At 50.2% G+C, this 12,197-nt stretch overlaps 3 protein-coding genes across 5 annotated transcripts in view; 1 reads left to right on the top strand and 2 right to left on the bottom strand.

Annotated features, from left to right (window-relative positions):
• CBX5 (chromobox 5) overlaps positions 1 to 1,090 on the top strand; it is a 99,886-nt gene extending 98,796 nt beyond the window's left edge. For both annotated transcript variants that reach the window (XM_068212659.1, XM_068212658.1), the window contains exon 6: positions 1,076 to 1,090. The gene's annotated coding sequence lies outside the window, so the exon portion shown is untranslated. The remainder of the gene's footprint in view (positions 1 to 1,075) is intronic.
• Positions 1 to 12,197, bottom strand: part of NCKAP1L (NCK associated protein 1 like) — a 390,138-nt gene that overhangs the window by 197,962 nt on the left and 179,979 nt on the right. The gene's annotated exons all lie outside the window — the stretch shown is intronic.
• Positions 3,585 to 7,208, bottom strand: HOXC9 (homeobox C9). The gene is made up of 2 exons (XM_068212249.1): positions 6,452 to 7,208; positions 3,585 to 4,560 (listed from the first exon to the last, which is right to left on the bottom strand). The coding sequence occupies exons 1-2, from the start codon at positions 6,984 to 6,986 to the stop codon at positions 4,316 to 4,318; spliced, it is 780 nt and encodes a 259-aa protein (XP_068068350.1). The 5' UTR covers positions 6,987 to 7,208; the 3' UTR covers positions 3,585 to 4,315.

The following is a 12,197-nucleotide window of genomic DNA, read 5'->3' as shown; positions in this document are numbered from 1 at the left end:
TCCTCCTTTTCTCTCTTTTTTCCCCCCTCAAATCCCCCTTTTCTCCCCTATTCCTTTTCCTCCTTTTTTCTCTTTTTCCCCCCTCAGATCCCCCTTTTCTCCCCTATCCTTTTCCCCCTTCAAACCCCCCTTTCCCCCCAACCCCTTTTCCCCCTCTTTTTCCCCCCTAAAGCCCCCTCCCTTCCCACCCGTTTTACCTTCGACTCCAGCTCCGCTTTTCCCTTTTTTTTTTTTTTTTTTCCTCCTTTTTTTTTCCCCCCATCCCCTCCGGGCCCCGAGGGGGGTCTGTTGTTTGTAGCTTGTAGACAAAACATTCCAAAAATCGGGTTTCAAAGGGCAGAGCGCGCACCTTATTTACCCCATAAAGCAATTAAGGCCAGACGTCTAGCCACGGCCGGCCCGGTTTTGTTCGCCCCTATTCAGCCCCGCATAGCAGGGAGACAAACAGAGCTGTAAAAATCGCATTTTTTTGGGGGCTGCGGAAATGCACCTCTGGCCAGCTGCAGCCTCCCGGGCCCTTTTTTTGTGTCCTTCACAAAAGAAATTAAAAAAAAAAAAAAAAAAAAACACCAAAAAAAAAAACCAACAAAATAAGACACACACACACACAAAAAAAAATTTTAAAATACAACAACTCCGACGCGCCCCAAAACCACCCCCCAAAAAAAAAACCCAAAGATTTGTGTTTGCAATATCTGGTGTTAAAAATAAAAAAAGAAAACCTACGACGCGGCCCAAAAACACGCTAAAAAACGCGCTGTGGTTTTAATTTTTTGTTGTTGCTGGTGGATTTCCCCCCGCCCGTTCTCTCTGCTCCAAAAAATAAAAATCTCACCTTGGGGTTGGGGGGAAATTTTGGGGGGTTTGTGCCTGCCCCTCCTGGGTTGCACGGGGTGGGAAAAGCGCGATTCCCGCTGGGGTTTGGGGTTTTTTTCGGGAATTTCGCGACATTGGGGGGCCGGGGGAGGCTGCGGTGCGCACACAAAGGCTGTATCAGTATGCGGCTGCACACACGCGCCATATGTCAGGAAAAAAACCCCAAATCGCCGCTTTTTGACGCATTCGCGGCCGCCAGAACCCGGCCCCGCCGGGTGGCGATTTTCAACCATAATTGTAATTTATTCCCACCCACTCCAGCGCGGCTCCGTGCGGATTTTGGGTTGGTTTATGGGTTTTTGGGGTTGTTTTTTTTTTTTTTTGGAGCAGAAATGGAAGGGCCGAGGCCAAAGGGGCCAAAGGGGATTTTACGAGCGGAGTCCCCCGGGCTCGGCGGGGACGCGCAGGGGGGCGGAGGGGACGCGCAGGGGGGCGGAGGGGACCGCGGGCCTTGCACATGACCGAACCGCGCGGCCCCACAAAGGGAAAGCCCTAAAAGCGGACAAAGGGGCCCTAAAAGAGCCCCCGGTGGCCGCGGGGAGGGGACGGGGATGGGGACAGGAGGGGACGGGGACAGGGGAGATGGGGACAGGGGAAATGGGGACAGGGAAATGGGGAAGTGGGGACAGGGGAGATGGGGAAATGGGGAAATGGGGACAGGGAAATGGGGAAGTGGGGACACAGGAGATGGGGAAGTGGGGACAGGAGGGGACAGGGAAATGGGGACTGGGAAATGGGGAAATGCGGAAATGGGGACAGGGATGGAGACTGGGAAATGGGGAAATGGGGACTGGGAAATGGGGAAATGAAGAAATGGGGAAATGGGAACGGGGACAGAGGAATTGGGGACAGGGCTGGGATGGGGGGACAGAGGACTTGGGGACAGAGATGGGGACAGAGGTGGGGAGGGGGACAGGGACGGAGCTGGCAGGGGGACAGGGACAGGGAGGGGGACAGGGACAGGGAGGGGGGACAGAACTGGGGACGGGGACAGAGGAAATGGGGACAGGGACGGGAAGGGGGACAGGGACAGAGCTGGCAGGGGGACAGGGACAGAAATGGGGACAGGGGCCAGGTCTGGGGAGGGGGCCAGAGGAAATGGGGACAGGGATGGGGAGGGGGCGGCAGGGGATGGGGACAGAAATGGGGACAGAGCTGGGCAGGGGGACAGAGGTGGGGAGAGGGGACAGGGCCGGGAAATGGGGACAAGGCTGGGAAATGGGAACAGGGCCGGGAATGGGACCGGGACCGGGACCGGGGCCGGGGCCGGAGCGAGCTCCGCGGGGCTCGCGGCCCTTCCAGCGGCCCTGAAGCCGCCCCTGCCCCGCGGCCTCCGGGCCGCTCAACCCGGCCTCCGGCTCTTCATTAATCAATTAATTAATTAACGACGCTAAAACGGGCGGGGAGGGCGGCGGTTTTATTCTTTATTCCGGGCGGAGAACGGAAAAGAATCATCACAGCAATAATCGCAATAATTTCGTTTAAAAAATCGCCTTTCAGTAGAAAGATTGCGCCCCCTTTTTTTTTTTTTTTCCCTCCTGTTTTATTTTATTTATTTTTTCGGCCATAAATCTCCCTCTCGGCTTGAAAAAAAAAAAGAAAAAAATCTTTTCCACCCTGAGCGTTTCACGGCGCTCTCGTTAAGGTTTTTGTGGTTTGTTTTTATTTTTTTTTTCCCTCTCCTCTGGCACAAAACTGGGATCGTAAAAAGGATTTTTGTGCCTCTCTCCCCGCGCTCCTGTTCGGTGACAAAACCCTGGGAAAAACGACACAAATCGGAGGAGGAAGGAACAGAAAAAAAAACCCTCAGAAGCAGGGAAATATTAAAGAGCGATATTTTAGCGGATCAGCAGGAATAATCGCTTCCAGATTTCTTTTTTTTTTTTTTTTTTGGGAATAAGGCGGGGGGGATTTGGGGGAAAAAAACGGGACGAGGGCGACGAACGGTCTGGTCCTAATTAAGGCGATCGCAAGGCTCATTTAATTAAAGAAAGGCACCTCGAAAGCCGCGTTTTTCTGATTAAACACCGCTCGCTGCTCCTTTTTCCTGCCTCTCCCCAGCCTGGGAAGCGCCGGGACGGGAGGGGCCGGGGATGGACCCGGATTTCCCTCCCCCGGGTTTTTTTTTTTTCACCTTTCTGAGCCTCCCCCCAATTTTTTGTAATTTTTTTTTTAATAATTTCCCCCTCCCGCAGCAAAAATAAAAAGGAAGGGGGGTCGCGGATTTGCTTTTTTGGGTTTTTTTTGGCCTTTCCGCCCCAAAAATTGGCGATTTCTCGATGTCTTTTCCCTCCCCCCCCCGCCCCTTTTCCTCACCCCGGATATTTAATTTGATTTTTTAATTATTCCCCCCCTCATTTCCAGCCTGTGCCAAGCTCCTCCATTCTTCCCCAGCCTTTTTTTTTTCCCTTTTTTTTCCCCTTTTTTTTCTTTTTTTTTTTTTTTTTTTTTTCCCGAGCACATCCTTCGATCGCCCGCGGCCATAAATTAGCACAATTAATTATCGCAATCTCCAAATTGATGGCGCGCAGATCCCTTACCTCAGCGCTTTTTACCGCCGCGTTTGGGGCACGGAAAATGCAGGGGGAAAAAAAAATAATAAATTAAAAAACCTCTCGGGGATGCTCGGGCCGAGCCCCGGGGCTGCTTTTAAAGAAAAAGACACCTCCAAGGCCGATTTTTTTTTTTTCCGTTTTGTTGTTTTCGGGTGTTTTTTGTTGTTTTTTTTTTTTTTTTTAAGGTATATTTACAGAGCTGCTCTACAATAGGCAACAGAACAAATATTACAGAACGGGTCTGAGACGAGAATAAAATACACAAAAATCGGTACAGCAGAAACGTTCAACACCGTGACAGAACATCAGCATCGGGAGCCACCATTCCCTCCAGTCTTTTTCTTTTTTTTTGTATTTTTCCTCCTTTTTCCTCCTTTTTCCTCCTTTTTTTTTAATCTTTTTTTTTTTTTACAAAATATTCACGCGGGATTCCAAAAAAAAAAAAAAATCAGGAAAAAAATTTCAAAATACTGGATGAAGTTTTAATTTAGGACATAAAATATAATAATAATAAAAAACAGCAAAATAAAAATTCAAGTACTTCTCGTGCCGCTTTTGCTGAGGGCAGAGCAAGGCGGGAGAAAGGAAGAGAAAACCAAACCCCCCCCGGGCACATTTTATTCTTTTTTTTTCTGGTTTTAGTCGCATTTTAGAAAAACCTCGAGTCCCCAAACCTGTACCGCTAAACATTCATCCGCACATTCAAAGTCAGAAACATTTCGCCCCTTTTTTTCATTATTTCCCCTTTTTCCCCCTTTTTTTCCCTGCTTTTTTTTCCCCCACGCTGTTTCTTTTTCCCTCTCCACCCTCGTTTCTCTCCGCCAAACTTTTTTTTTTTTTAATTTATTACTTTTATATTTTTTATATTTTTTTTATTATTATTATTATTGCTGATCCTTATCGCTTTTCTCTTTATTCATTTTCTTCATTTTCATTCGCCTGTTCTGAAACCAGATTTTGACCTGGCGTTCCGTGAGGTTCAGCACCCGCGCCACTTCGTACCTCCGGTCCCGCGTGAGGTACATATTGAATAAAAACTCTTTTTCCAGTTCCAGGGTCTGATATTTTGTGTAAGGGCATCGTTTCTTCCTCGTGGAGCGCGCGTGAATCCAATTTGCCACGGGGTTGTCTGAGAAAGAAGATTTTTTTTTTATATATATATTTTTAATTTTTTTTTTTTTATATTTTAAATAATTTTTTGTAATTTTTTTTTTGTGGGTGGGGGAATCAATGTAGAAAATTGGCCTTTTTTTTTTTCTTATTAATTTCTCCCTCCCCCCTCCACGCCCTACAGCCAGAACCTGTTTAATTAGCAGCTCTTACCTAAATATTTTAAGTGACCTTCACAAGGGTTTAATCTGTTTATTTTGGAGGGGGTCACTTCCTTTTCTCTTTTCGCTGCCGTTCTCACTTTATTTTTTTTTTTTTAACTTTAGTAAAAATAAAAATATCTATAACAATAATAATAATTTTTAAAAAAGCGGCGCGGCGGGTTTAAAATAACAATAATAATAATAACAATAATAATAATAACGATCCACATGGCGGCTGCTGCTGCTGCTGCTGGCGGTAATCGAGGAACAAGTCATAAAAAGTCAAAATTCCCACCATTTCATAGGCCCATAAACTCTTTTTACAACCTCAGCTCGCCAAGACTTTCCCCAGAAGCTCTCCCGGACCTGCAAAGCCGCCTTGGCTTTTTTAATATCTCCGGCATGACACGCGGGGTGTCGCAAAAATCGGATTTTTTGGGGTTACTTTTGGCTTTTTTGCCGGTTTTAATGTTTTTTTTTTTTTTTTTTCAGGGGTGCGGGCCCGCAGCGCTTCCCCCCGGGCGCGTTTTTTGGGGTGCTTTGGGGTGTTTGGGGCAGCCCTGGGGGGATTTCGCTGCCTCAGTTTCCCAGCCCGGGTGGCACCGGCCCGCCTGGCACGGGCACAGCCGCGGGCGGCGGCCCCGCGGTGCCCCGGGGGCGCCACCCCCAAATCCCCCAAACAAATCCCCCAAAAGCGCCCCCAAACCCCCCGAAAGCGCCCCCAGATCCCCCCAGAGCGCCCCAAAAAGCCTCCCCGGCTCCCCTCGGCCGGGTTTTTGGGGCGATTCCAGGCGATTTTCGCTCTCTCAGCAGCGGCCGTTACCTGCTCGCTGCCCCTGGGAAAATTCGGGGTTTTGCTGATTCCCGCCTTGGGTTTTGGGTTTTTTTTGGGGGTTTTGGTGGGTTTTTCCCCTCCCTCCTCAGCAGCTCCTGCTCTCGCCGCCTTCTGCCCCCTCAGCTGGCCCTAAAATCCCGATTTTTCTCCTCATTCCTGACTTGCCCCCCTCGCCAGGCTTCACCTTTCCCTTCATTCCCACGTGGAGGATTTTTTTTTTTTTTTGGGGGGGGAGATAATTCAGGAATAACCGCGGAGCTTTTATTGATTTTTCCAGGAGATAAAGGGGCGCCTCTGCGTTCGCCCTGAGATGTTCCCTTCCCCTACCTAAAACAAATTAAAAAAAAAAACCAAAAAAAACAACAAAATCCACCCCCACATCCGCACGCTCGCTCCCAGGCATCCCCAAACTCTTCCTTGTTCCTGGAAAGTGGGAATGATTTTTTGGGAGCCAAAGACTCTTCTCCCTCTGCTTCACCCCCCTCTAGCACACGCAAGCTCTTCCCCTAGAATTATTAATTATTATTATTATTATTATTGCTATTATTGGTTTAATTTAAAGTGGGGGAGGGGGGGTGATGATTGAAGCAGCCCCGTCAGCGGAATAATTTAAAAAATGGGGAAAAATATAGAAGAATAAAAGGGGAATTAAAAAATAAAATTAAAAAAAAAAAACAACCCAAAGAGCCCAAAACAAAGTGGACTCGCCGAAACCCCCAGAACCTTCCTGCGGCTCTGGAGTTTTAGGGTCGCGCTCTGTCCCTCTCCTCTCTCTCTCTCTCTCTCTCTCTAAGGTAATTTCATTTTATTGAGTGGGGTCCTGGAAGCCGTAATGCCTTCCGCGGTCGTAAACAAGAATGACTTGGACTTACTGGGGTCTAATTCGTGCTTTTCTTCTTTGTGTTTGCCGGCAGCGATGGCCTCGGACTCGGGGGAGGACGGGATGTTCTGCGCCGCTCGCTCCCGCAGCTCCCCGGGAGCCGCGTACACGAAATCCGCGTAGGCGCGGCCGTCGGCGGGGCCGCACTCCGCCCTCCGCGGAGGCCCGAACGCGTCCGCCTTGAGGCCGTAGGGCCGAGCCCCGAAGGCCGGGAAGGACACGGCCCCGGCCAGCGGCTCCAGCCAGGTCCGCACGTACCTGGGCTCGGCCGCCTGCGGCCCGTAGGGGCCCGCGGGGTGCGGGTGGGGGTAGCCCACCGAGGGCTGCGAGGGCACGGGCGCCCACGAGGTGGTGAAAACGGCGGGTTTGGGGGCGAAACTGCACGAGGGGAAGTCGGCGCAGTCCGGCACCAATCCTGCGGGGCGAGCGGCGCCGGGGCCGGCGAAGCGCGGGGCGAGCAGCTCCTCGTTGTCGGGGCCGATCAGCGAGTCCACGTAGTAGTTGCTGATGGGGCCCGAAGCCGACATGGTTCGCTCGCCCCCTCTTTTACATTCATCGGATTATTGTATGAAGTGTATGTGTACTTTTTATCTGCTCATAGAACAATCAGGGCAGGTAATTATTTTTTCAGCCGTTCCCACCGCGCCATTGGCTGCCGGCCTCACGTGATTGTATTTACCCAAAAATATCGCCCGGATCAATCCGCAGGGCTTTTTTTTTTTTTTTTTTTTTTCCCTCCTTCTTTTCCTTTTTTTTTTTTTTTTTTTTTTCGCTTTTCCCCCTCTCTCTTACCCTCTTTTTATTATTATTTTTTTTTTAATCTAATAACGCCACCCGGCTTTTCCTTAAAAAAAAAAAAAAAAAAGCGGCTGGAAACGGGGGCGGAGATGGGGAGGAGGAGGAGGAGGAGGAGGAGGAGGAGGAGGATGCTCGGCTCGGCGGCCGGGGATGCTCAGCCCCGCGGGCTGGGAGGGGGGAGATTCTGCCCGAGGCTGCGAGCGAGAGGCAGGGAAGGTGGAAGGTAATTGTGGAAGGTGGCCCAGGAACTATTTCTCGACGCAATTTATCTCTGTCCTCTCTCCCCGCGCGGCTCCGGGGGGATTAAAGCGAATTTCGGGGAGGTGGGACCCCCGCCCGCAGCCGCGGAAGGGAGCGGAGAGGGGGGAAGAGGAGCTCGGAGACGAAAACGGGGGGAAAAAAGCGGCTTTTGTCATCTTTGGCAGCGCTGTCTCCTCGCCAGGGCTGCTCCAGGGATCCGCTCCGAGCCAGGAGCCTCTCCAGCAGCCAGAAAATAAAATTATGGATAATTCCGGATGGCTTTTAAAAAAAAAAGAAAGAGGGGGGTGTATAATAATAACAATAACAATAATAATAATAATAATAATAATTCCTCTCCTTCATCCCCCCCCAAAAAAATTAAAAATAAAAAAAATCTAAAAAGGGGAACAGCTGAGCTTTCGCAAGGCAGAGGCTGCGGTGTTGGGCGAGGAGGAGCCGAGGATGTTTTTTATGTCCTTCAATAAAATTTTTACGAGGATCATTTGATTGTTCATAAATGTGTCGTTCATTAAATAAAAGCGCAGGACGGAGTTTGCAGCTCGGGGAGCTCGGGGGGGGACGGAGGAAGCAGCAACGCGTGCTGGGCACATGAGCTTTCTATTTTTATTTTTGCCTTTTTAAAAATTGTTTTATTTTTCTTTTTTTTTTTGGGTGACGCCTGGAAACTTTTGGGTTTTTTTTGGGGTTTTTTTTTTGGTTTGTTTGTTGTTTTGTTTTTTTTTTTTGCACCAGAGGAGTCGAGAACGTTCAAAAATGCCTGGCTGCATTTTGAGGGAATAACCTTGCTTTTGAAAGGAAAGACAGGTAGGTGAGGAGCTCCCGCCCAGCGCAGTCGCCAAAAAAAAAAAAAAAAGGGACTCGGGCGATTTCTTTGGAAGCAAAAAGAAATAAAATAAAATCCCTTTAAAAATATATATCTCAGCATTTTATTAAAAAAAAAAAAAAAAAAAGAGAGAACCCTTCTGATTAAAAAAAAAAAAAAAAGGATTTTCTGTGTTCTGCATCCCCTCGGGTTTCCTAAAGCAGGGAGGGAAATGGGGCAATTTGGGGAGGAGAGGGAAAAATGAGGAGCAGGGGGGTGTCCCCAGTGTCACCGCTGAGAGCGGCTCTGCTCCAGCCCCACGCACCCAAAACCCCGCGATTTTCACCCATTTCCCCCCTTTGGGCTGCGCGAGGGACGCGAGCAGCAGGAGGAGAGAGCTGAGGAAAATCGAGGGGCAGGGACGGGGCAAAAAAAGCCCAAAATGAGCCCAAAATGAGCCCAAAATGAGGAAAAGCCCCCCCGAACCCCTCCAAACCACCCCCCAGCGCAAACCCCACACCTCACCCCGCGGAAAACCCCAAAAAAATAAAGGAATGGATGTCCCAGAGCTGCTGGGGAAAACGGGATTTTCAGCGAAAACCACGAATTTCTGCAGGGAAACTCCGGATTTTCTCCCCAAAAAAAGTCCTCGCCTCGCTGCCCCCCACCCGAATTTCTCCCTGGCTGCGTTTTGAGGCTCCTGCGAGTCCTAAAAAAGGGAAATATTCCAGAGGGTCCGGCTGTCCTCCTTGGCCTTTCCCGAGCCCCATTTACCCGTTAATCCCCGGCCTCCACTCGCCGCTCTTTTCATCTCGACGAGGAGTTTAAAAAAAAAAAAAAAAAATCAAAATATCCTCATTTTTCTTTTATTTCCCCCCATTTTCCAAGCGGAGAGGAGCTTGGGGGTAAAACCCGCCCGGGGTTTCCCCATTTCGGGGGAGCATTTTGAGGAGGAATCCTCACAAAAGCGGCTTGGGGAAGGAAGGGAAAGAGGGGAGGAAGGAGAAGGAGGCAGAGGGGGAAGGAGGGAGCGAACCCCGCAGCGGGATCGGGAGCTCCGGGAGGCTTTTAGAGCGGGGGGAAAACGGGAATTCTGCCGGGAATGCGGGAATTCTGCCGGGAATCCTGGAATTCCGCCGGGAAAGCTGGCGGGGAGCGATCCGAGCCGGGGCTCGGGGCGGATTTCGGAGCCCGGCGCGGCCAGGCAAGGTCACGGGATGGAGCCGGTGTCACACAAAGGCGCCGATTCCTGGGATTTCCACGTGGAAAAAAACCGGGATTTATTCACCCCCTCCCTCCCTCCCCCGGAGTGGGGTGGGGAAGGTTTTTTTTTTTATTATTATTTAATAAAAATCGCCCTGGAGGTCTCGGCGGAGCGCGGGGATGCGGAGGAGGGAGCGGCACAAAGCGGGGACGGGGACGCTTCACCTTAAAGCCTCGGCTTGGAGGCTGGGAACGCGGGTTTGGGGCGAAAAACGGCGATTTGGGAGTTAAAAACAGGCGGAAAACTCGATTTGGGGTTAAAAAACGCGTTTTAAGGCAGCGTTTTGCCACCGGAATCCAGCACTACGATGGGGGACCCCATAAAATTCACCGCGGTGGGAACCCCCCCAAGAAAATGTCCCCCTCTCCCTATAAAATCCCTATAAAATCCTTATAAAATCCCTATAAAATCTATATTAAATCCCTATAAAATCTGATTTTTTTTTTTTCCCTGAAAGGAGAGGAAAGCATCGCCGTGGGAGGGGGCGACGTTCTGCAGGGAGCTCCGGGAATGTTCCCCTTTCCCGGCTGGAATTCTGGCTTTGGGATTCCACGGTTTTTGGGGGAGATTCCTGGGAATTGAGGGGGAAACCGGCGAATCCCGGATCCTTCCCTGCTCTGGAATCCGCGGGGCGGGGGGGGAGGAAAGAAAACTCCGACAGCGCCGAGCGAGCTCAGCTCAGGGTTTGGAGATTTATTATTTCCTGGCGGAGATAAAAAATTCGAATATAAAATAATAACAATAAATAATGGCAATTATAATAATAAAAATAAACAGGAAGGTGAGCGGAGATGCGGTTCCAGGAAATTCAGCCTTTGTCTGAGCCCCGTCTTGGCCACTTCTGGCACCTTTTTGGAGCTCAAATCCTGCCCTGGTGCCTCAAAAATTTTCCCGAGCCGGGATCCTCCCTCTCGCTTCCAAATTTTTTCTCTCCGCTCTGAGAAATGCTGCCCTGATGGGGAGGAGCGGGGACAAAAATATAACCCCGAGAAAAATACATTAAAAATAAAAAAAAATAAAATGTTAAAAGGAAGAAAAAAGGGCAGGAGGGGGAGGACAGGAAAATAAAAGGAATAAACCCGCTCGTGGCCAGGCTGGCGCTGCTTTTGGGGGGATTTTTTGCCTTTTTAGCTATTTTTGGGATTTTGAAAAATCTCCATTTTTTTGCAGAGGCAGCCGCAGCCGTTCCTGATTTGGGGGAAGGTTCGGAGATTCCCCCTTTTCCCAGGGGGGGGTCCCCAAACCCCTCGGGATCCCCGGGGGGCTCCGGGGAAGGGGGAACTGCGGGGGGGAGGGACAAAATCCCCAAATTCCCAAATCCCCAAATCCCTGCGCGGAGCCGCGGTTCAATTCCCACAGTCAAGGTCGGGTTTTCCCCGAAATCGGGATTTTCCCCCAAATCGGCGCTCGGGGAGGGCGGATCTGCCCCGAGCAGCCCCAGGGCCGCTTTGCCAACCTTCACCCCGAATAAAATTCCCTTTTCCTGCCTCTCTTTGTCCCTTTTCCGTCCCTTCCTCTCCTCTCCTCCTGCCCAAGTTCTCGCTCGTTCCCTTTTGTTCCTCCTCCTCCCCTCCTTTCCTTAAAAAAACCCAAAAAAAGGGGAAAATCGCCCGCAATGCACCAGAGGCTGCGGAATATTTGATTATCCCGGGATTGTCTCTTGGAGTGAAGAAATGCGGGTGGAAAAAAAAAAAATCAATTTCGGGCCATCCGCGGATCTGGCGCTGCCTTTCCTTCCCGGCTAAAACCCTTCGGAAAAACAAAACGACAAAAATGAAGGGAAAAAAAAAAAAAATCACATTTATTCCACGGCAAACCTTCCCCGGGACAACAATTCCCCGCTGGAAACCAACGCGGAAACGCCACGGAGGTACCGAAACCCCCAATTTTCCCGGGAAAATTCCGCTGCGGGGGTTTTTTACCTGCTCGGGTGCCTGTCCCCCCCTCTCGCGTCCCCCCCGTGTCCGAATTCCTCCAGCGCTGGAGCTACCGCGGGCGCGCAATAAATTCCGAGCCGCAATTAAAGCTCCCATCCATTTCTTTAAGCGCGTCCTGTTCTGGTTTCCCCCCCCCCAAAAATAAACCCCAAATTTCAGCTCCCCGCTCTGCGGATATTCCCCAACACCCAGCCGCGCTGAGAGGCGGAAAATCCGCATTTATCTCCGCAGCATCGCTGTGGATTTTTAATTTAATTTTTTTTCTTTTTTTTTCCTTTTTTTTTTTTTTTTTTTGGGGGGGGGGTGCGGCGCGCACGGCGGGTCAAGAGAAGGGGAGGGGAGGAAAAAAAAATTAAAAATTACAAACCCCACAAAGAGAATAAAAAAATAAATTAAAAAAAAAATAAAATAAATGAAAGGACGAGCGGAGAACAAGCCTGAACCCAGAGAGGCGAGGCCAACAACGCCTGGAGAAACATTTTTGGGTTCTTTCCGCCGCCGCGTTTATTCATTTATTAGGTTTGCGCCAGACAGGCTGTAATTAGCATAGATAACCACGGGCGCGAGTTGTGTCTGCGCCACCCCATTGTCTGCACCCCCCCGGCCCCAAAGGTGTTGGGGCAGCGCCCGGTGCCCTCGGAGGAGACAAAACAACCCCAAAAAAAGCGGCGGGGGA

The sequence above is a fragment of the Anomalospiza imberbis genome, chromosome 22 (assembly GCF_031753505.1).
Source record: "Anomalospiza imberbis isolate Cuckoo-Finch-1a 21T00152 chromosome 22, ASM3175350v1, whole genome shotgun sequence".
NCBI classification, from domain to species: Eukaryota; Metazoa; Chordata; class Aves; order Passeriformes; family Viduidae; genus Anomalospiza; species Anomalospiza imberbis.
This window is presented reverse-complemented; position numbering and strand designations above follow the sequence as displayed.

Excerpts from the sequence above, each read along its gene's own strand:
- HOXC9 (XM_068212249.1), bottom strand. The coding sequence starts at position 6,986 with ATGTCGGCTTCGGGCCCCATCAGCAACTACTACGTGGACTCGCTGATC. Across the intron at positions 4,561-6,451 it reads AAAGCACGAATTAGACCCCA|ACAACCCCGTGGCAAATTGG; the intron begins GTAAGTCCAAGT and ends CTTCTTTCTCAG.